Here is a 23,220-nt window from a genome sequence, read left to right as displayed (position 1 = left end):
ACGCTGGTGTTTCACACACTGTTTGTCATGACAGGCATCTCTTTGAAGGTAAAATAACAGAGCCCAAAGGCCAAATCTGTAGAGGTTGCCAAGACGGAGGTTTTAATTTGAAATTGCTTATTTACCTCTTTCTCTCTCTCTCCCTCCCTCTCCCCCTCTCTTTCCTCCCTTTAGAAAGGAAGCCTAAATAGTTTACGACACAAAAAGATTTATTGTTACAAGTTTTCAAATTGCTTTGACTTTCATGTAGATAGATATAACTTGGTTATTGAGAAAGGCTAATTAGAGGCTTAAAGGAAATAAGTCAGCTGCCACTTACTCAAGATCATGTTATTCAGTAAAGCAGATAAAAGCTGTTTGTATATTGTCCTCTAAAGCCTATCAAAGGTATACTTTACCACACAGATTGCAGGCACAGCTATATTTTCATTATACGTAATAAGAGTTACTAATTCCATTACTTAAAATACCAAATAGTAGCAGGATATATCCTCTTAGTCAATATCCAGATTAAAAAATAAAAGCAAAACCAATCTGTGTAGATTGAGGAAACAGTCCAGGCTGCTCTCTGATATGTACAAATGGCCATTGGCTTTTGTTACCCTGATTGTGTTACCTGTGTAAATCCTAATCCTTCCATATGAGACCCAGACCCTGCAAGACTGGAGAGAAAGGCACTGCTTATGGCTTAAAATGAGCCTTGCATAGAGCCAGCTCTTTTTGGTCATTTTCAGCAGTGAGGCGGCACAGGCTTTTATTTAATCAAACGGTCCACAGGCCACAACAAAGAGAAGATAGCTCCAGCCCAGGACAACTGCTTTGTGCTGCAAAAACTAGGCGGTGAGGCAATGATTATCTCAATCCCAGGCACGGGGGCATGCGCTACCCTGGCCTTCTCCTACAGAGTTTGCTCCGGTGAACTGCAGCTGGATGATCAGGTCCAACAAGCAGATTGTTCTGCAGTTGTCCGCCCTCTCGAAGCCTGATTGCTTGCAGAAGGCCCCTAGAGTTTTGCGCAGCCTGGTACAAAGTGTCTTTCTGGTAATAAAGTTCCAGATCCTTTGTTTGAAGATGATTCACAGCCACTGTATGCCTCAGAGAAAGTCCTGGCTTTTATCTTTAAATTTTCTCTTACTTCTTCTTCATACAATACACGGTGTTAGGAAGTTAATCATGTTTAAGGGGTTTTAACTATATAGTAAAAGTCTATGGCCAAATAGGTCTCAAACCTTTATTGTGATGTTCTGTGTACATCCCAAAAGAAAATGGTCATATATATTTTAACCATATCTCAATATTAAAACATCTATGCATATTTACCAAAGATATAGGAAAGAAAACTAATAGCCCTTGATTTATAAGACTTTTCTTTAAAAACTTAAAATAAAATGTATAAGTATTTCAAGAGTCTTACTTTAATATGTAAAATAGAATGATCAGTGACCTTTTCTGGGAGGACATCCATCGGCTACACACCTGAGTTGTCCATGATCTAAGTGCTGGAGCACATACCTCTTCTGTTACACGCTTGACGCCTCTTCCCCTTTGCTGCAGTCTTTCACCTGACACATTACCTCTTAACCTGACCAGAAGGCACACCCTAATGTCACTCTGCCTTGGCATAAGGCACACCTGGATATCACTCTGTCCTGAGCATAAGGCATGCCCTGATGATGTCACTCTGTGCTGACTATAAGGCACGCCCTGATCATGTCACAGACCACAGGAATGCCCTGATGATGTCACTCTGCCCTGACCAGAAGGCCGCCTGTTACCACTCTGCACCGACCACAAGGTATGCCCTAATGCCACTCTGAACTATTGTGCATTTTGTACTGCTCTTCTTTGCCTGTTATAAATCTGTCTTCCATTTTATGTTTGTCTTGGCATATTCCTGTTTTAATCCTTAATCCACTACGGTGCTTTCAATTAAGTGGTTTCCTCAATGAACTCATCAGAATCTAGCTATCTGCTTGGTGGAGATTTCTGGAAAGAAACAAAAGCATGGTAGATATTTGAAAGAAATGTTCTATTACAGACATTTAGCTTCATTGGAAACTAAAGGTTTATAATAAAATTATGACTTAATTAGAGTAACTGATTTGACTTACCATAATTTTTATTGTTTTCAGGAGAAACATGGTAACTGCTAAATATCCTGTGTAATGCCCTGTCCTAAGATACTGTGTCCCAATGAATTCTAAATATTGTGCTTCGAAGTAGTTAGAATTCCTCTGTGTCACTTTTGCCTTTTTTCCCCATTATTTCAATTTCAAGAAAAGTAAGATATAAGCAGTACCAATATCCCAGCTAAGGAAGCTCTCATTGGGTTTTGGATTGACTCAACATAACTAATTTGTCACCTCTAGAACACGTGTATTGGTCCTCAGAACACAAATGACAGAAGTTTACTGCCTCACAGAACACATGTGCATTCTTTCTTTCTTTTACTAGTGTCTTTTGAAAGTTTTTAAGTGTCTCTCTGTGTGTGTGTGTGTGTGTCTGTGTGTGTGTGCGCGTGCAGATATGCAAGCATGGCGTGTGAGTACAGTCCCTATGAAGGAGAGAAGAGGGCTCTCTGTGTCTGCTAGAGCGTTACTAGGGCTTAGACGCTGCGGGATGTGGGCGCTGGTATGCAAACATGGATTCTTTGCAAAAGGAGTCATACTATTAACTACCGAGCCTTCTCTCCAGCCTCTAGTTTATTAATTTAAACAATTATTATTTTTATCCTTTTTTTCTTCCATACCCTCTAATATGTTCCTCATGCTACCTCAAATTCAGTCTCTTTTTCTTTAAATGTTGCTGTATGTGTGTGTAAATACTCCTAAATACATAAATACAAGCTTCTCAGTCTCTACAATGTTACTCATGTGTATGTTTTCAATGCTGTCCAATGGCACTGGACAACCATTGGGGGCTCTTCCCTGGGGAAGACTATTTCTCCAGCTATCAGCATTCCTTAGTTGCCTGTTCTTTGTCTAGAGTTGAAGCCTCATGAGCTTCCCCTGTCCACATTAGGTTGTTCATTGGTTCCATTCTTGTTCAGGTCATGTATAGGCAGCCATGTTAGTGAGATATCATGGGTATAGTTTCTGACATTTCTAGGAGATAAGTCTCACAGAAAACTTTCCAATCCTCTGTCCCTTCTTCTGCAAAGACCCATAAGCCTTAGGTATTGGAGTTATGTGGGTAGATATCATTTTGGAAAAGGTCCAACAACTCTGCATTTTGATTGATTGTGGTTTTCTGTAATGATCTTCATCTTTTGCAAAGAGAAGGTTTTTGTTTATTTGTTTTGTTAAGAGAAGACTGTACTTGGCTGACTAGACTCTGAAGAAAGATGTCTTTTTACTTTAAAGTTACCTTATGAGTGAGTGAGTTTTACAATATTTTCATACTGCACACTCCATGTTATGGTTTTCTATGAGCTTTTTAGAATCTTTTGCATATTTAAACATTTCCAAAGAAAACATTCTTTCATATATATCTTTCATATATATCTCTAAAATGTGATTTTTTGATGCATATATGTGAGATATTTCTCATCCTAACTCGATTGGATCACAGATTATCAGGTTTTGTAAATGTGACGCCAAATAAGCGACTCTAGTAATTGAGAGACTGTTTACAAGGCCTTTCCTTGGTCAGCAACCCAATGCTGCTACTTGTTTGTTTGTTTGTTTTTTCTATGCATTCACAAAGAGAAAAATGTTGTTCCTGGTCATATCTTCTGGGTTGTTCTAGGAAATGACATAACTTCCCTGGGCCTTCATTTCCTCATTGGTGAAATCAATGTCCCTTAAAGAGTTTGCCTGTTGTTCAATAATCTGTCCCTCACTCAGTGTTGTGTGCTCAGAATAGATATCACTGTATCCTGGGTGCCAAAAAGCTGTAATTTAAACCTACACATTTGTTGTTCTAAAATCAGATACTTCAAGAAACGGAGAATGGTTACCGAGGAATATTAAGAAAAGAACAAATAGAACACTGATAAGTGAAAGACTAATTTGGGAACAGCAAAGCAGGAATGTGTTGAAAGAGCCCCTTAGATGGGAACATGGAAAAGGCAGTAATTACAGAGTTGGTCCTAGCAGTGAATCTTGACTTTAAATTACTTGTCTGAATGTTTTTAGCACAGAGAACAAACTCGGCACAGAATGAGTGTCCCAAATTATGCTCTCAAATAAGCAAAAAGTCCTCTTCCATTTACGGATTCAAAAAGAGGTTAGCCTCTATAATCACGGATAATACATGAACACACAAGACGCACAATGATTATTTCAGCAAATGTACAGAGTGACTTAGTCAAGGCGCCTTCTGTAAAGACAGCAGAAAGGAAGCGGCACACTATAATCATTCAAACAAGCTCACAACAACAAAAGTCTGCAATAAAAAGATGTGTGTGTCGGAGCAGGCAGGGATAAGTGGATGTGGCTTATGGTGGTCTACTGGTCAGCGCTGGGCTTAAGGTGGAACTCAGTGTTTGTTGAAGAGATGCTACCACAAATCTTAAAATTCTAAAGGGAAAAATATAGTCTGAAAGCAAGAAAGGAAAATCGCAAAGAGTGAAGACTGTAAGAATTTCACTGCAATGTCACTGCTACAAAATCATGGGCTAAATGGCTGTTTCACCTTTTTTAATTTGCTTGAACAAAATGTAGACATAGAGATATATGCACAGATAGAATCTCATGTGAAGCCTGGAATAATGACACCACAACAGAACAAAACAAAACACAATAAAAAAATTACAGAGAGCTAGGAGAGAACAGTGCCCAAAGAAGTGCGGCCCTACTCACGCAGGGAGTTGGTTGGATCTTTGCCTCCAGATCAGTGAGATGATACACTGTGCCGGGTGAGTGAAGCAGTGTATAAGCTAAACTGGGCTTAGTGCCAAGAATCTTGGAGAGTTAATATGAAGGATGAGAACGGAATTTTGTTTTGTGATTTTTAAAAAATGACCCACTTAAGTGGCAGTAGAGAAGAAATAAGCAATACATGCAGACCTGGAGACGGGAGAGGACAGACAGTGGATGTCAGTTGTTTTAGAAGAAGGGGAAAATGAAACTCAGGGGTTTGGGAAATGACAGTATAGGGATATGAGAAACCTCACTGAGGTAAGAAGAGACAGCCCTGACTGAATGGCACAAAGACGTCCTTAGGCGAGGAAGAAGAGTTTCATGTTGATGCTTCAGGGACAGTGTTTTTGTTTTTTTCCTTTTCTATTTTTTTTTTCAAGACAGGGTTTCTTTGTGTAGCCTTGGCTATCCTGAACTCGCTTTGTAGATCAGGCTGGCCTCAGACTCAGAGAGATCCGCCTGCCTCTGCCTCCTGGGGTGCAGGGAATATAGGTGAGTGCCACTGTACCCAGCTCAGGGAGAGTCTTAAAGGTGCAGTAGCAGAGGGTCCTGGTAATAACCTAGTATATGAGTGTTGTGCATAATGCGCTACATAAGAGATCCAAGTGGAAGTCACCAAAGACCAAGTTAAATTCTAATGATGTTTAAAACAAATCCCATGTAAATTTTCTATTATTTTCACTTAAATCAGAAGCAGAGTTAATGTTAACTAACTCATAATTTTCAAAGAAAGAACAATGGAGAATTGCTGTAGTTCTGCTGGATGTGTTGTCTGCAATCTTTACAATAAAAGCAATAGCAACGACAATTTCTGCTATACCTCCGAGATGTGCTAATGGTCGCTTTAATAAAAGCCAACTTTTTGTGAACCGAGGGAAAAAGAGCGTCCCTATACCTCCCATAGGGAACCGTCTATTCCTGGGAGGTCTCTGTAACTACAGTGCTTAAACCCTGAATAAACTTGTTCGTGCAAAGGACAGCGTAAAGACATGCCTTCAAAGGCATAAAAGTATCAGTATTTTTAAAGGGAGGACACAAAAGATTTGTTCAGATGGCTTAGAATTATATCAGTAAAGAAGGAAAATGAATACATTTATCTGTGAGCCAGCTTTAAGAACCAATGTTCTTAACTTACATTAAATTTTCAATAACTATCCAGAACAAAAACTCACAAATATTAATATTAAATTATTTCAACATTACCCTCCAAAAGAAAGACTGCACAGAGAAGTAAGATCCAAACACTTCATTTTCTGAGAGTTCCTAAAAACAAACAAATATTTAGCTAAATTTTGAATTGTTTTTAAAAGTACTTAATTACCATCAAAATTAAAACAAAACAAAATCAAAGCAAACCCAAAGGCAAAAGTCAAACCTCCAGACATTTGAAATATTTGGAAAATCTAGTTCCTTTTCTTGAATCAGTGACTTTTTTGTCTTTCCTAAATCAATCAATGAGAACAAAGTGGGAAGATGTTTTTCTATAGTTTTAGAGTTCACTTATCTCTTTGTTCTTAACAGCTCATTAAAAGCTGAGTCTGATGTTTCATGACAGAAAATATAAGTACTTTAGCACATTGTAATATTTCCAATGAAGTAAACAACATTGCTTCTTTTAGTAAAAGAATTGTGCTAATCATAGATTATGAGATTGTTTTAAGATACAGAAGCAGAATTCTTACTAAAACATGTACCTAATTAAATTCTGTATAAAATTTCTTAGTATGATACAATGTAGAGAATGCAAATGATTACATTAACTTGAGCACTAAGCTACATCCTCAGCACAAATTACTTTTTAAACAAGTTTAAATTACTTTTTTGTTGGACTATACAGTTTTCTTCTTTCCCTGAGTATCAGTTATAATGAAGTCATGGGGTTTTAGCTATAATTTGAAATATTTATGAGAGTACTTAATTACTATCAAAACTAAAACAAAAGCAAAGCATAACAGAAAGGTAAAAATCAGACATCAAGACATTGTAGATATTTAGAAACTAGAGTTTCTTTTCTTGAATAGATGACTTGCTTTGCCTTCTTCACTCCCCACATCAACGAGGAGATGCTTAGTCATGAAGTCAGTGTGCGTGCGTGTGCGCGTATGTGTGTTGAGTCAGGAGGCAGTATTTTCCTGTTACCTTGTGGGATTTGGAGTAGATTTACAGGTCAGAGACCCTGTGAGAAAGCGCCTTTACCCACTGAACTATCTTTCTGGCTCATTAATTTATTCTTTAACTTGAAGAATCTCCTGAATTTTAGAGAACTTGCATGTTTTTTTTAATCATTATTTCTCTTCACTTTGATTTATAAATATTTAAGAAATTGATCAGCATACTTAGTAGCATGTGAGATGAATTTTAAATATCACATTTGAATAATTAAGTCTGGGAGCCTAATGGTATAAGTGGTCTCACAGTACATAAGTTGAGGCAGTATCAAAAGTTATATATCTAAGTGAATTTCAATCTTAAGGCATGTGTTAGCTAAGTGGAAAAACTTTTACCTATAAATCCAGCATCAAGCAAATATTTAAAAGCAGTATTAACTCATTTAAAGTTTGGGTAGAGTCATGTGACTGACCATGACGCTGTACTAACGGCGTATTTTGCAGTGTTCCTCAGCTGAAAGCACAGGGTGGTTACCTAATTGCCAGCTTAGTATACAAAGAAAAAAAAAAAGATACTCATGAATTTGGTGGTGGGGGTGGGTTAATGCTAAAGATTTAGGTTTGAAAAAAAAAAACCTATTAGATATATTTAGATCTATCCTAGTCCCTAGGCTATACTTTTTATGCCATGTTTAATTATTTCTATCACTCATCAGCTCCAATTTACAGTTCATTTTACAACCCACATTCTTATGTAAATTTAGGCTTTTATTTCAAGTGAAACAGTTTAATTTCCATGTAGCTTCTAGTGCCATTTATTGCTCTGAATTAATATAAAATTTTCAATAGACCAACCTAGGAGTAGTTATTATTGGTAACAACAATAATAACAAAAACAATAACAAAAATAACAATAGCAACAATATTAATAGCAACAAAAGTAATCATCAGTACCAATAACAACAAAATAACACCAATAACAACAAGAATAAAACAATAAAGACAACAATAAACAATAACAACAGCAATAAGAATAATAACTACCACTACCACAATAATAGTCCAGCAGTAACAACAAAATGCTGGCATTATGCGTCCTAAACAAAAGTACTGATTTTAATTTGGAGAGCACGAACCGATTGTGAATTCCAGAGAAGCCTTGAGTGAAATCATTATGTACATATTAAAGTAACACTTCAGTGTCCATCAAGACAAGAGAACGCAAAGTGAGGGAAAGCAGCAGAATGAAAGTGCTAAAGTTATAAATCAACATTTAAAGAAAATTGAACAAAAACACAGACTTCAAGTTGATAAAAGACAAACATCAAAATGAACCTGAATAATGAATGGCTGAACTGATTCTATTAAGATTTCTAACGTATTATCTTACCAAGATCCACTGGTAAATAATACAAATATGATTTAGGTGTATTTTGGCTTTCAAAGTATTTTTACACTATAAGTAAATTTCTTTTCAAACATGAAAAATCAAACTATAAGTCTAAATTTAATTCATATTTTAAAAAAATAAAAATTTGGAAAATATTTTTTCAGGAAAATAAAAGTACATTTAAAAATAAAGACAATAACTTTCAAAGTATAATAAAATAAATCACAAAAATCTTTTAGGATTTTGTTACTGGTTAGAGTAAGGATTACTCTAGGTCTCTGTGATCCAGCTGGAAAGAAGACATGCCCTGGCTTACAGTACGATCTGGCGGGAATACAGACATGTCCTCAGTACACACCTTTATTCCCAAACAACGAAATAGGGGAAAGCAGCCATGTTTGAAAGTGCTGTCTAATTGAGGGGCAAACGAAGTGATGAATCACAGAAAGAGATGACAGAATGAGACCGAGATAGGATATGTCCAACTCTTACTAGAACAGTACAGGAAAGAGAGGCTACTCAAGAGCAGCGCAGGGAGGGAGGAGTGGTAGGGTAGTAATAGCAGCAGTAGTTAGCAGTATCGGTAGCAGTACTAGTAGAATAGCAGTAGTAGTTAGCAGCAGCAGTGGTAGTGGGTAATGTGGATGCTGTGTAGCAGTTTTACAGAGTCAAGTTGCAGGGAGAACAAGCTAGACAAACACAGGGGAAGACAGAATGAGACAGAGAATGAGAAGGAGCTGGAATATTAGAACAGGATGCCAGAGCTAGTTTGAGGCCAAGCAGGACAATTCACTCAGAAGCTGAGAGAAGCCAGAATGAATCAGTCAGCTTTGCAGAGGAGTTTGGGCCAAAACAGCTGAGTTGAGCTAGCCAGCAAGAGTTCAGAAAGAGCTAGAAATGATATGTTTATTCAGCAGTAAGTCTCAGTGGCTATAACATTCTAGCCACTGGTCAGGCCTTGGTTAGCAGGTAGTCTGGAAGCTGGAGCTTCAATGTTAGGGTTATAGAAGATTAAATTTTATGGAGGCTAGAAGTTTCCAGGCTTAAGCTTAGGGACAGCTAGAACAATGAAAGAACACTCTGTTCTCAGCCTAAGCAGTGTATTTTCACAGCTTAAGTACAGCTCTAATTTCATCCCTTTTTCAAGGAAATAAAAACGTTTACAAGCTGCAATCCTAAAATTTAAGTGTCAGAATAAGGTCAACAATCTAGATTACATGTACCTGTTTTAATACGTACAATTACAATTTCCTTTCATTGGTGCTATTTTGGGCATTTAAGCATTGAAAAAATTTGCAAGTTCATAAGCAATTCAGTTACATAAAGTTTTCTGGTCAGATAATCATTGTTCATGAAAGTCATGGTCATGGAATGCTTCCTTCTTAGAAAAAAAATATTTAGTATATTGACTAAGACTTTGAATAACCATGTCAACTAGGATTTTGGTAGTAAAGTCCTTGCAAATTTATGAATTGTTTTCATTTGAGTATTAAGTTCTTAAAATGAATAAATTTCTTTGTAACCTATCTTTCTATATCTATCTGTCTATTATCTATCTATCTATCTATCTATCTATCTATCTATCTATCTATCTATCTATCCATCCATCCATGCATCTATCCATCCTCACTACCTATCATCTATTCTTCCATTATGATGCCAATCAAATCTAGGTGACAACCTTCTGCTCCACTGACCTAGGGTAGGATATATTAGTGTCCCCCTTCTAATCAGCTCAGGAAGGATCATGGCGAAACTGGTTGGCATTTTGTTAATATAACCAGGAAGCAAAATTCAATTGGCAATCATGCAATAAACATCTTAGATTTGGTACCAAAACTTAGGGGTTCCATCTTTTTCTCAGTATTATATTTTATCCCTTGACTTCATACCAGATCATCAATATTTTCTCCAGAAAGAGCCACTGAATTTGTAAGTCCTTCAAAAGCAGTCAAATAAATGTAATGTCATGGTTATAACAAGTCTCTGTCATTATGAATTAAAATACATAAAATCTAATTTTATATAGATATAGGGAAATACTGTCAAAACATCAAGAAAAATCATTTCAATATAAGAGCTAACTATGGATCCATGTACTTTGTGGGATAATGAAATATCATGCTAATATATAATATTTAGAAAATAAATAAACTTGGTAACCGCTAGCAACCGAGGTCCAAATATATGCTGTATAACAGAACTCCTCACCGCTGTTCACCATTTGTTTACTGTTACATTTTTGAATCTCAGATCAAGTCAGATCAATTCTGAATATTATTTTATAATATTTCTAAAAAGAGTTGTGAATAAAAATATTACCAAAGTAAGGAATCTAAAATAAACATTTGCATCCTTAAAAACATGTAAACATTTCCAAAGACATATGCATGTAATTATTAATGGTATGCTAAAGTAAAAGCATTGTACTCACTTATAGCTGAGAAAGTTCCTACCAATAGTTTTCACATTTTACAACTTTTTTCTCTTCTGCAAAACCACGTGTTTATCAGTCTTAGTAGAAAGAACCTGAAAATTGTTAAGTAATATCTTTTCATTATGTCTGACTATGTGTGATTCTTAAAAACATGTTAATCTCTTTCTGTCCCCTTACTTAAAGCATTTACAAGTCACTGATGCATTTTTAATATGTCATGCAAGGCGCCAGTTTAACTGTGCCCTGCAGTCTTAGGGAGCACAGTGTTCCCTAGTGTAAATTAATGAAATCTTTGCCAGCAGTCTTATTAAAATGGTTTCATTCAACCAATGGATAAAGTGTTTCATATTTCATTAAAATCATGATAAGTGATTTAATAAAATCTTTATAAGAAGACTTATTGCTAAAAGAGATATAGCTTGTCAAGTAACAGAAGATTGGTAATGAGATACCATGACAATAATTTATATTATCCAAAAAACAGAATTTTAAAGAAAACAATTAAAAATTGTTGTAGTTAGGATTTTGACATGCATATTTCTACATGATTAAAGTAGCATTTTCTTTTTTAAATAATATTTTGATTTGCTATTTGAAAACCTCACACATGTATACAATGTATTTTGATCATTGCCACCACTCACTGCCTACCTACCCTCAGATGCCTCTAGAACTGTCCCAACACTCCCTCCCAACTTCTTTTCCTGTCTTTCTTTTTTTTAAATTAATATCCCACAAGCTCTATCTGGCGTCGGCCATAAGCACATGGGCGTGGCCACCCACTGGGACATGGGCAACCTATCAGAAGCCACACCTACAAAGAAAAGTGCGTCTGACTCTCAGCCTTTTACTTCCCGTCATGCTTCAGCTGGAGGAGAGGCCCCTGCCATAGCATTCTTCAGACAATGGAAGTCATTTATTGAAGACATATGTTTATTATTTTTTATGTGAGATAAGTCTCACTATATGTACAGGATGACTTGCAATCATAATTCTGCTTAAACCACAAACATGGGTAGCAGTAACTTGTTTAGTTTTACTCATCATAACCACAGAAAAACTCTTTCCTCTGGGTTAAAACACCGACATGTGAAAACTGAGAAAACTTGTAGCCAGTTAACAGGGACAATTATTTCACTATTTAATTTCCATTTCTCCTTTGACTCCACAACACTTATGTACAAAATAGATATAAACCTTCTCTTCTGAGTTCGTGAAGTTTTCTTGATGAATAATTTCACCTTAAATAAATCATCAATGATAAGCTTCTTCTTCTGAAGAAAGTACTGAAGTAACTCAAAGGACTGCAACTCCTCTGCCAAAATGGATTTTGTTACATAAATGTAACACTTTGACCTGGATAATTACCTCACTGTCCGAGTGTAGGGAGATGTTGATTTTCTTTTCTTCCTAAAATAACACTTCTATTCCAATAATTGTGAGAGAGAACTTAAAATGATAGAAAGTGTAGTTAGTAACTACAATGAGCGTATTAGTGGATGTTGCTACATCCAGAAAGGGAGATATTGTGGACTTTAGTCTATTTGCTGATTTGCATGCAATTAAAATCGAGCCCATATTTCTACATCTTGCTTTGCACAGGAACATGTGTATTTTCTCTACTTTTTATAATGTGAAAACAGTTGTACTCACAAAAATAACTTGTCTTGAATAACATTTCTGATGCCTCTGTCCTCAGGAGCATTGTCCTATTATTTTGGTAGTAAATTCTATCTCACAACATGTGAGTACCCCAAATATTTTCATGAGAGAACTTATTATTGGCAGAACTGTGGTAGCCAAACATGAATAAAAAACTCACCACATAAAGGCGAGATAGTGAAACGACAAGCAGATATTTAGATGATAGAAAATTCCACGAGCTATTTCACCTCATGTACATGTTACAAAGGCACTATTAGCCAAGTCCTCTCCTATTTGTGTTGGTATTTAGATTACTTCCAGAAGAAAAGCTCCAAGCCACAGAAAACCTTGAATAACAATGTCTGGCTATGCACTGAATCTTTACTAGGAAGGCTTGATGCTTATATATATATATATTTTTTTTTTCACCCTTAATGCTCAAGGACAAGCTTCAGATTAAAGTCCTGCCATGAAGATGAGAGGAGATTTCATTCCTGTAAATGAGACTCCAGAGAAGAAAATGATTCATGTCTATAAAAAATTCAATGGTGAGCACAGTTATATACTATAAAAACAACTGCTAAAATTATCAATACTTGTATTTAAGTATGACTCACGTATATTCTTTCTAAAATCAATGGATGAGTTCGCCCTACTAGGACACAGGTTTTAAGAGAAAGCCTTAGAAGGACAGTACATTTCAGGGAAACAGCAACAAATCCTAAACCCACCTAACTTGATTACTTATCTCTTAGTTCTTAGAAGCAGCTCCCGGGAGGAAAGGATTCAGGAACAGTGTCAGCGTGGGGTGTGTGGAGACCAGTGGAGTAGGTAATAATTAGAAATGTGCAAGTTTCCACATTTAAAGTATATTAAAAGGATATTTAAAGTATAACATTGTATCTAGCAAATATGGAAAGTGTTTTTAAGATACAGTAAAAATCTGAATGAATAATGAGTGTTCATTATGTTCTCATGATAAAAACAGAATGAGTGGACTGATTTTAAATCATTTATATCCCTCAGCTCAATATTAACACTTGCACTAAATATAACCTGTCGAGTGCTCAGAAGAGCACTCGACAGGTTATATTTAGACATAGGCATTTTGCATCTGCGTGGCAAACTTTCAAAGTTTAAACTAATAAATAATTATAAAGCACCAAGAATTTTAAATATAAAAATAATGGAAATAATATATTTATTATTCATTTAAACTTTTTATAGTTTTAAGGGAATTATGTAGATTTATTTTTATGTTATCATTAAGTTTAATTTGCAGAAATAAATCTCTTAGAATCTATCTATTCCTGAGTCCGTCCGTCCGTCCGTCCATCCATCCATCCATCCATCCATCCAGTACATGTTAGCATGAGCCCTCCTCTGAAGCTTGTGGTGGCCCTTTGTTTTCTTCCTGCGGCCTCTTAGGTGCTGGGATCTCAGGTGCCAACCAATACACACAGCCCCAAACAATACTTCTATTCTCTCTTTTGTATTTCAACAAGATTCATATCAATTAATGCCAAACACTATGTAATATCCAGTTCTAGTTAAACTAATTTGAAAGAAGGACTGCTGCTAACTATTCATGGGTTAGTAGGTTTTAACACAAAAATATCATCATAGAGACACAGGATGGGAAAGTTTTATGCATATTTTTAAATCAACACCCTTTTAATATACTATTAATTCTAAAGCACAGTTACAAAGATGAACAATCCAACATTTCTCGAAGAGTACTTGAAGCTTTATTGCTTAATGAAAGCACAGTGAGCTCTCAGAAATATTGAGCATCATTCTCCAGTGTGTGCTTTTGAGTGATGATCTTTTGGGGCATTATCCCTTGGTTTTCAGCAGTGTAAGAACTGGAGAGTAGCTAACATTATAAAACAGATTAAGACATCAGAGCAGACAGGAAACAACACTTATTATACATACTTTCTTAATTTCCAAAAAAAAAAAAAAAGAAAAGGAAAATGATGAAATTGAATAACAACTTAAGTAACAGCATGGTTTGATCAGAATGGAAGAAGAAAGATTGCCACTGTTCCAGGGTCTAAAAAAATCAAAGCTATTAAGAGTAATATTGAACTTTTAAGTAAAAATTCAAATAAATATCATTTTAACCAAGGAAATATGGTTCATTTCAAATCACAGTCATATAAAAAAATCAATTTTTATCTTGATATTTATGTTCGAGAGTGGTGCCATGGACACAGATACTAAAAGCTTAGTGTGTGCCTTAAGAGGTATATGGAAAGCTCAGTGCATTTCTGGAGCCACTGTTCCTCTCCTTCTGGCAGTGAGAGGTGCTAGGGGAGAGCTGTCCTCAGCGTGTACAGTCCTCTACACCAGGACTGTAGAGTTTAGAAGGCCCAAAACTCAGTTTTCTATTAATAAACCAGAAAGTTTCATGGCTACTTGTGTCTGGAGTTGTCGCTGCCCCAGTCTCATCACTTTGTCCTGGAGTAGGGTGATTTTGTAGACCCTGTTGTGCACACAGAGAGACCGATGCTGAGAATGAGGCTGAAGAGTGACCGGAGAGCAGCAAGAGAATGGTGTGAGTGCCGGGACCAGTGAGCTTTCTACTGACTCGGAAAGCGGCGCATGGTTTGCTTAAAGATTATGGGGAGAAAAAAAAGAGCAACCAGCATGATGAAACTTTTTGGAACAGCTTGGAAGGGGATGAGAGGAATTTGGAAAAGCGGCTAAAAGTCTTCTCAACAAGGAAAGCTGAAGATCACATGCTAAGAATTACCTTACTGGATCTTTTCCAACTCTTCCTCATTAGCATTGTCTGCAAATGAAATAAAGCATTTCATTATCTCTCATCCAGTACAGAACAGGGCAGCCATTGTTCTTTTAGGGGAAATGTAACATTTATTAGCTCTTTAAATAGCAAAATGTTTTCAGCAACAACTATATGAGACAAGACTGCTACACACACACACACACACACACACACACACACACACACACACCACACAAGCATACACACAAGATGAGAGAGAAAGAGAAAGAAAGATAGAAACCTTTATCATTCTGGTGAGAGTTCATTTACATTATTTGTATGAATATATAAGACAGTGTATTTTTAAATATAATAGAAGGATTGGAATTGGATTGGAATTAGTTAATTCTTAATTACAAAAACAATTTGCGTTTCAGGATGTCCCATTTGTAGGTAGCATTAAGGATACACTTGACTTAATTGGGTATCTAACATTTTTTTTTTCAATCTTCATCCAAAGCCTGTTGCTTTGGCCACATTTTAGGAACATTTATGCATTTAGTTAATTTTAACTGTATCATTGTATACAATGTTTAAATGAAGAAAAAGACTGCTTTATTGTTTCTTACTGCTTATGTCATAGTGAGAGGTCTGCTTGGCTAAATGTTTTAATTGATATTCTAGAGAGTAGTTATGAGAGTTTAAGCTTATTCGTTTCTTGGTTTTGCATAAATTAAACAATAAAGCCTTCTCAAATTTAAATAATTCTCCCATTCACTATTAACCGTTTTCCATAAGTACCTAGATGCTCTTTTCCCTATCATGTCTTCAAGTTGTCGTTAAGACAGCTGAAGTGTAGGGAATGTTTGGGGCAAAGCTTGCCCTGTCTGTGTTAGTAGATTGCATCATGTCCAGAGCTTCATCTCTTTCATCAGAACTTCCTACGGAGCAGATCCCTTCTAGAAAGCACAAATGCCTCATAAAAATATGGGACAGAAAGTATTTTCACATTAGAGTAAGACATCTTTGACCCAAGGGAGGAGAATGGAATTATGTAGCAACTTTAGAGTAGGAAATAGAATTATAACATTTCCAAAGACATGTGTTACATTGCTTTTATTTTTCTCTACATCAGGTTCATGTTAAACAGTGACCAAACATGAAAGAGTAACAGATTTCCAAACATCATAAAATTCTAACTTCCTGGTTTTTAAATAGAATCAGGAAACAGCAAAGTATCGTTATCAAATACCAGAAAAAAAAAAAGATAGTTTATATTTTCTAAGTGCTAAGGCCCATTTTGTTATGAAGCAACATATTGCACCAGTGGGTTGGAGAGATAGACCTGGTGGACACCAAACAGACACATGCTATTGATGTTAGTTGAATGACTGTCATCATTACCTGATGATCACCAGTAATAATAATATGATCACCTCCTTCATATTTCCAAAGGTCATCTGCAGCCAAATTTTTCAGTGCTTAGCCATAGCCACAAGAGCTCCCCAATTAAGAATCCAACAATAAAGGTTCAACTTCATCAGAAAACAGTTTCAATGCACTTGATCATGGTAATTTCTAGAGACAATTACTTTAAGTCGAAACAAGTGGAATCAATTAGAATTAAAAAAGATTAAAATTCCTTAGCAGGTGGTCATTTGTCAGTATGATTAAGCATGTAAGGATCATATAAAATCCATTCTGAAAGAAGTGTTAAGCTATGAAAGGTGGGTGTGAGTATTAAGAAGGGTAATGACAATATTTGGCAAACCAGGGACACCTGCTACTAGACAGAGCGACAGAATCACTGCCGACAATTAACTTTTGATATAGAAAACAAAAGAGACCTCTGACTTTTTTTTTTTATGTCTCTCAAATGTTGGTTGTGTTGTTCAGACTGGGAAGTTGATACAGGAAAAACAACCATAATTTGGCAGCTTCAGGGCCAGTTCATTCTCCTGAGTCAGTATCAAAAGTTTTGTTGTAGATCAAGGGACTGTTAAAATAGATTTTATAACAAAAGTCCTGCCTCTTCAGCAAAACCTATTAGCTTATCAATTGATTAAGCTCCTGGCAGAAATGTTCGTTGTCCTTTTTAGGTACTCGGGTTAAAAATACCTCAATTACAGCAATTTAGTAGAAAAGCTTAAAAGGCCAATAAACTCAATAGATTGATAATATTGCCATCTTTGCTAACTATGAGGTCTATTAAAGAAGAAAGGTTATTTGGATAATGTTAATGATAAATGACAAAAATAAATTCTAGAAATATAAGGCTTAAAGTTTGCTGCGTGATTGTAACTTCAGCTGAGAAACATATGAATTAGGTTTTGAAGGTCTCAGTGTCTATTACTATTTTTTCATTTAGATTCTTCATTAGCAACTCAACCTTCCTTGAAGCCAACATAAAGAATAAGTGACATAAAAATATGGCCAATGATAGTACTGTACAGGCAATTGCTTTTAAAAGATTTAAAATCTTAGTTTAACTTCTTCTGTTGTTATTATCTTAGTAGATTATTCTGCTAATGTACATACAAAATAGTGCAGAACAGAGAGGAAACACATCGTGTAAAATATATACATTCAATGCTTGATAAGTCTTCAAACACTGTATAAAGTTTTAAGATATATCACAATTAAAGTATAAAAATTATTTGTTTATTTTTAACTCATCAAAGGCCACCTGGTATGCATTCATACGTATCTGGGGACTTTGCGATGTTCTATCTTATCCAACCAATCCGTAGATCTATGCTATCTAACAAAGTGTGTAACATGAACAAGAATTAACTCACTTTTATGTCACAAATTCTCCAATGAGGAAAGCTGTGGATTGAACTCTGCTAGAAAAAGAGCCAGAAAAAAACTCAAACACACTTTCAAACAAAAATACCATGTATAGGACACACATGTAGGTATTACATACTTTTTCAGATTCAAAACAAGGACATGCAGTCAACACAGAAATGACAGCTGTGCCATGCAGTGCAACCCCATGCTGCCCATGGAGGCTTCGGCTTCCTGGACACACAATGCTGGGGACTCAAAAATAGCTGGGCACATATCTGTTCCCATCTGGAAACTCTAAAATCACACTCAATCATGTACTCGTTGCTGAAGATTTTAGTATTGTCAATGATGAAACACATTTGCTCAGTCCTTCCACACATCTTAAGGTGCTCTAATTCGATGTTACCTGTTGGCAAAGTGTGAGTAAACAGGCTGATAGGTTATTAAATCTATTCTTTCATTTGGTTGATTGCCAGAGTGGGAATCTACACGAGAAAATCATCGCAAATGCATTGTTCATGGAGTGTCAGTATTTACTGGTGCATATGGAACTCACAAAACAGCTGACTTAGTAGTCTCAGTGCTTTAAAATACTAAGTACCATGTACTTCCGGCTCTTCTGTTCCTACTTTGTCACACTTTTTTACTGTTGATAGTCTATTTCCTACTTGACCGGAAACATAAATTAGTATATTCATTTAAGAAAGCACATAGCCATATCTGTAAGAATTTTAAAATAAAACTTTGGTGTGTAACCAGGGTAGAGCACACACAAAAAAGAATTTACCAAAGGAAGTTAGATCATTATTTAATTATGACATAATGCTATTTGTAATAACCTCAAGGAAAGGATTTGAATATTAAAGTGAGAATAAGATCAACAGGAGAATACTCCCCCTTGTTCTTTGAAGCAGCCCTTAAAATGGTCACAGACACACCTAGAAGACATTGGACACTAGACTAACACGGACATTCTGCAGTTATGCACTTTTATATATATTATATAGTAATGAATGTATCATGTACATAACCCCTCCTCAAGAGAAAAGCATAGGCTGGAGGTGAGGCAAGAGAAAAGCGGACTTTCTGCAGCACTGACGGCACTGATGCAGCCTGGACTTGAGAGAGAAACTGTGGAGGAGTTTATGTGACTAGAGGCTGCAAGCGAGAGAACAGAGCTGCTTGTTAGAACGCTGCTCACCAGGCTTTTCTAGAAATAGCTATACGTCGCTGAACAGTTAAAAGGATAAGGGACTTCGGGAGATATGCAAAAACATCTTTCTTTTTAATTCATACATAATCTACACATATTTATAAACCCTGTGATGTTTACAAAGCATGTATACAAAGTTTTTCAAATCAGTATATCTGTCTTTACAAACATTTACCATTTGGTGGAAATATTTAAAAATCCTTTCTCTTAGCCCTCTAAAACTGCAATACATTATTGGTTTCTATAGTCGGCCTACTATGTACCAGCATCAGAAGCACTTGCTTCAAACTGTAACCTACTCACTGACTAATCCCTCCCCATCCTTTTCTCCCACCAATTGTTCCATTCTCATGTAACCACCATTCTACACGACCTATGAGATCTCAGATCTGTGAGATGGACTTTATTGATGATGTGTTCCTTATCTGTATTACTGTCCAGTTCCATCCTCATTCCTGTAAAGCACAGGACTCCATCCTCTTTGGTGCTGACTATTATCCCATTGTAATTTCTTTAAAAATGGATGTTTACTTGTGGATTTATTCAGAATGTCAAAGTGTAGAAAGTATTGTTGAGAAATTAACTAGATAGAAAGAGTTTGAAAATGTATCAATAGAACAACTTTTTAGGATAAATAAAAAGCAAAATCTCAAACACTCTTATGTATTTATAAGTATACACTTAGAAACTCATATTTCTTTATCATATAGAATACTAGAAGAGCTGAAATAGATCCTAGTAGACTTTCATTCTTTTTTCTATTTTAGCTTTCTGCCCATCCCTAACTTGCTCCTCTTCTGCTAAGCACATGCCTCGCTGTTGATCACAACCATTTGGGGAGCTAAGATAGCCCCTGGGCTCTTCTCTCTCCCTCCTTGGGTGTGACCAAGGTCAGTATAAGAAGTCCTGGAGCATTTCCAGCCATAGGCTGACCTTGCTATATGGCTCTGGAGCCCTTGCTTAGTTCTGCCCAAATCACTTGTTTCTCTGAAGGAAAAAGGGACCAGGGGAATTAGTAAAAACATGGAAAAATGAACCGTTCCTCAAGTGGATAACAGAATAATCCAGCACAAATAGAGACTTTGAAAATAGAAGGCATGAAGTAAGGCAGCAAATGAAGAACACCCAGAAGCAAGGAAATTACTCAAACACCAATAGTCAAAGCAATTTGAGTTACAGCAATAGCACAACAGTTTTTAGGAGAAAATCATCATCATGTCAAAGGTGAATGTGGTTTGGAGATAAACAATGAGGAGGAAGAAAAAATAAATTGAATGGGATTTTGATGAATAACTTTTCTGTTACTCATTTGACTTTCTTCTCATTCATATGTAAGAAGTCACTGATGTTCAGCTCTTGGTTGCTATATTTCTTTCTAATTAGAAATACATCGTGCCTGTAATGAAATTTTGAGCAGGCTGGGTGGGTTTTTCAAGGACTGTTAAAAATAGATAATGTAAAAAGAATCCTTGTAAATGATCATATTTCTTCATAAGTTAGAAGAACTCGATAGCTTTTTTTGTTGCTATCTTGATAACTAATTCAATCCCTTAAGCTCTCAGGTTGATGCTAGGACACTTCAAAAGTGTCCTTTTAATGGAGACATTCTACAGATTATTCATCATCAAATCACACAAATAACCAGAATGGCCGCCACGCCATCTAAGTCTCTGGTAATACTGCAGATGTGGGTAGTCTGGCGATACTTGGGACTTTGGGCTAATTATTTTCATTTATAAAGTGACACCATGAATTCAAATAGCAAAGAAAACCCAATGCAGACTTAGTCCATCACCAATTTTCTTGGCCTGTTTCTAACCTCTTACAGGCACACCTGCCAATCTCCCTCCATCTCACCTCTGAGGGCTTTATTTAAAATCTCCTCATTTTTCACTTAAGAGTATTTGCAGTAGGTTCCTAATTGGTCTCCATGTATCCATACTCGCCCCTTTAATGCATTTTCTACAATGTGTGAACAGAGATATGATTTTTAAAGGCAAATGCAATCATGTCCTTTCCTCTCTGCAGACCTTGCCATAATTTCTCATTGCTATGTGGATAAAGTCAGAAATCGTACCGGGGACAACAGGCCCTCCACAGTCTGGGATGGAGGCCTCTTTTCCTCTCTGTGCCGTGCAGTATTGCTGCCCCTGGCCCACGCCCTGCTGCACTGTCTTCTCAGTTCTTGGAATGTAGTGTGCTTCTCTAGCCACGGAGTCTTCATGTTCCTTCCTCCACCTTAAGTAATTCTTTTCCCGAGTTTTGTTTAGTTTTAGTTCTTATGTGGCTTCCTACCGCAGTGTCACTTGGCTTCCTTAGAGAATAGTAGACCTGCACTGATAGGAACAGATTTCCTGGTTTTGTTTTTGTTTTTCCAGAAATGTCTTTCTTTCACAACACTAACGTAGTTGTCATCTTCTGTTTCCCTCAGTGAATCACTGGACACAATTTCAAATGTGTTTTAAATACCAGCACAGGACCTGCCTTATGGGAGGTTTCTTCTGAGTATCTGAAATTTTTAAATAAAGTGTGAAATGAACACCTAAAATGTACTCCTAATTATGGACTATCCATCTGGAATTTACTTCCTGTTTTGTGCTACTGGTGGGCTAAGTGGTATAGTCCAGTTTGGGCTAACTGACAGGCTTTTCTGTAAGTGACAGAAGTTTTGAACAAGCTTTTCCTCAGCTGCCCCTCCATCTGCACACACATGTACTCAGCCACATTCTACAAAAGGTGCTGCGTGTACTCGGCCACAACATGCTACGTTCTTCCTCAGCTGCCATCTACACACATGTATACTCGGTCAAGCCAAGATGTCACAGCAGGTCTGTGTCCTCAGCCACACGCTGCCACATTCTCACAGCAGGTCTGTGTGTCCTCAGTCATGTTCTCACAGCAGGTCTGTGTGTCCTCAGTCATGTTCTCACAGTAGGTCTGTGTGTCCTCAGCCACACACTGCCGTGTTCTCACAGCAGGTGTTACGTGTGCTCAGCCACGCCACATTCTCACAGCAGGTGCTATATAGTAAGACTTACTAATATTTGAAAAAGTAGATTTCCCTAGCAAATAAAGTTTTAAAATAACACACATAGGCCTGTATGCCCATTGTTTAATTTTTAAGGATGGAATGAAATTCTTCTTAAAGGGGTGAATTTTCTCTGATGAGTTTAAAGAAAATGTCAGTTTTGAAGTTGGGATTCACTATTTTTACCTACTATCTTAATGAAAATGTCCAACAATATCTTTTAGTAGATAATAAATGCCAAGCTGAATGGTATATTATTTTGAAACAGGAATGTAGGTATTGTGGAGAGAGCATTTGAGGAGCCTCTAACAATTACACTTACTACAGAAATGCATCAGGGCTATAGTGGTTCTGGGGTGTATGTGGATTTTGGGCCTAACAAATGACCTCTGGCAAGTCGTGATAGAAAGGACACTGGCGAGCACACTGATATGGAGCACATCTGATGCTCTTTCCGGTTCCTTCAATCGTGTGCGAGTCACAGGTTCCCTGCAGCCCTTGTTCATTTCTCATAGCAGCATGGTGTGCAAGGAAGTACACGTAGCCAGTGCTGAGGTGTGGGAAGTATTGCTATGGAAGCCCATCAGGAAGATGAAGAGTGCACACGTAATCAGTAAACAACCACCAGAAAGCAGAAACTCCGTTATAATTTCATATTATTTTCCTTGTCATGATACATTTGGAAATATAGTAAAAAAAAAAAAAGTCTTGGATATCTCCATGTGGAATTCTAAATGTTCAGTTCACTGACCAATGTATTCCCTGAAAGAATACTAATATTTGCCTCCAGTGTCTGAACCTGATTGATGAAATCATAAAGGTATGTAAATCTATTCATTTACAACAAGAGTTTCTGATCTGGAGCAGGGGTCAGGAAATTTGAGTTGAATAGACAAAGTGATCATGGATGGATGATACCCAGGATACTCACAGCAACCGAGAACAGGTTAGAGTTTCGGGTGCATCTGTTCCTTATTACTACTTCTGTATCCTGACGAGGTCTGAGCGCATGAG

General features: G+C 36.7%; 1 protein-coding gene across 1 annotated transcript in view; it reads right to left on the bottom strand.

The window, feature by feature from the left end:
• Mctp1 (multiple C2 and transmembrane domain containing 1) overlaps positions 1-23,220 on the bottom strand; it is a 570,389-nt gene that overhangs the window by 215,651 nt on the left and 331,518 nt on the right. The window contains exon 6 of the mRNA XM_055604040.1: positions 15,200-15,238. Within this exon, the coding sequence (XP_055460015.1) occupies positions 15,200-15,238 (39 nt within the window). The remainder of the gene's footprint in view (positions 1-15,199; positions 15,239-23,220) is intronic.

The sequence above is a fragment of the Psammomys obesus genome, unplaced genomic scaffold (genome assembly GCF_907164565.1).
Source record: "Psammomys obesus unplaced genomic scaffold, mPsaObe1.curated_primary_1811, whole genome shotgun sequence".
NCBI lineage: Eukaryota > Metazoa > Chordata > Mammalia > Rodentia > Muridae > Psammomys > Psammomys obesus.
The sequence above is the reverse complement of the archived record's forward strand: the minus strand, read 5'-3'. Positions and strand labels throughout refer to the sequence as shown.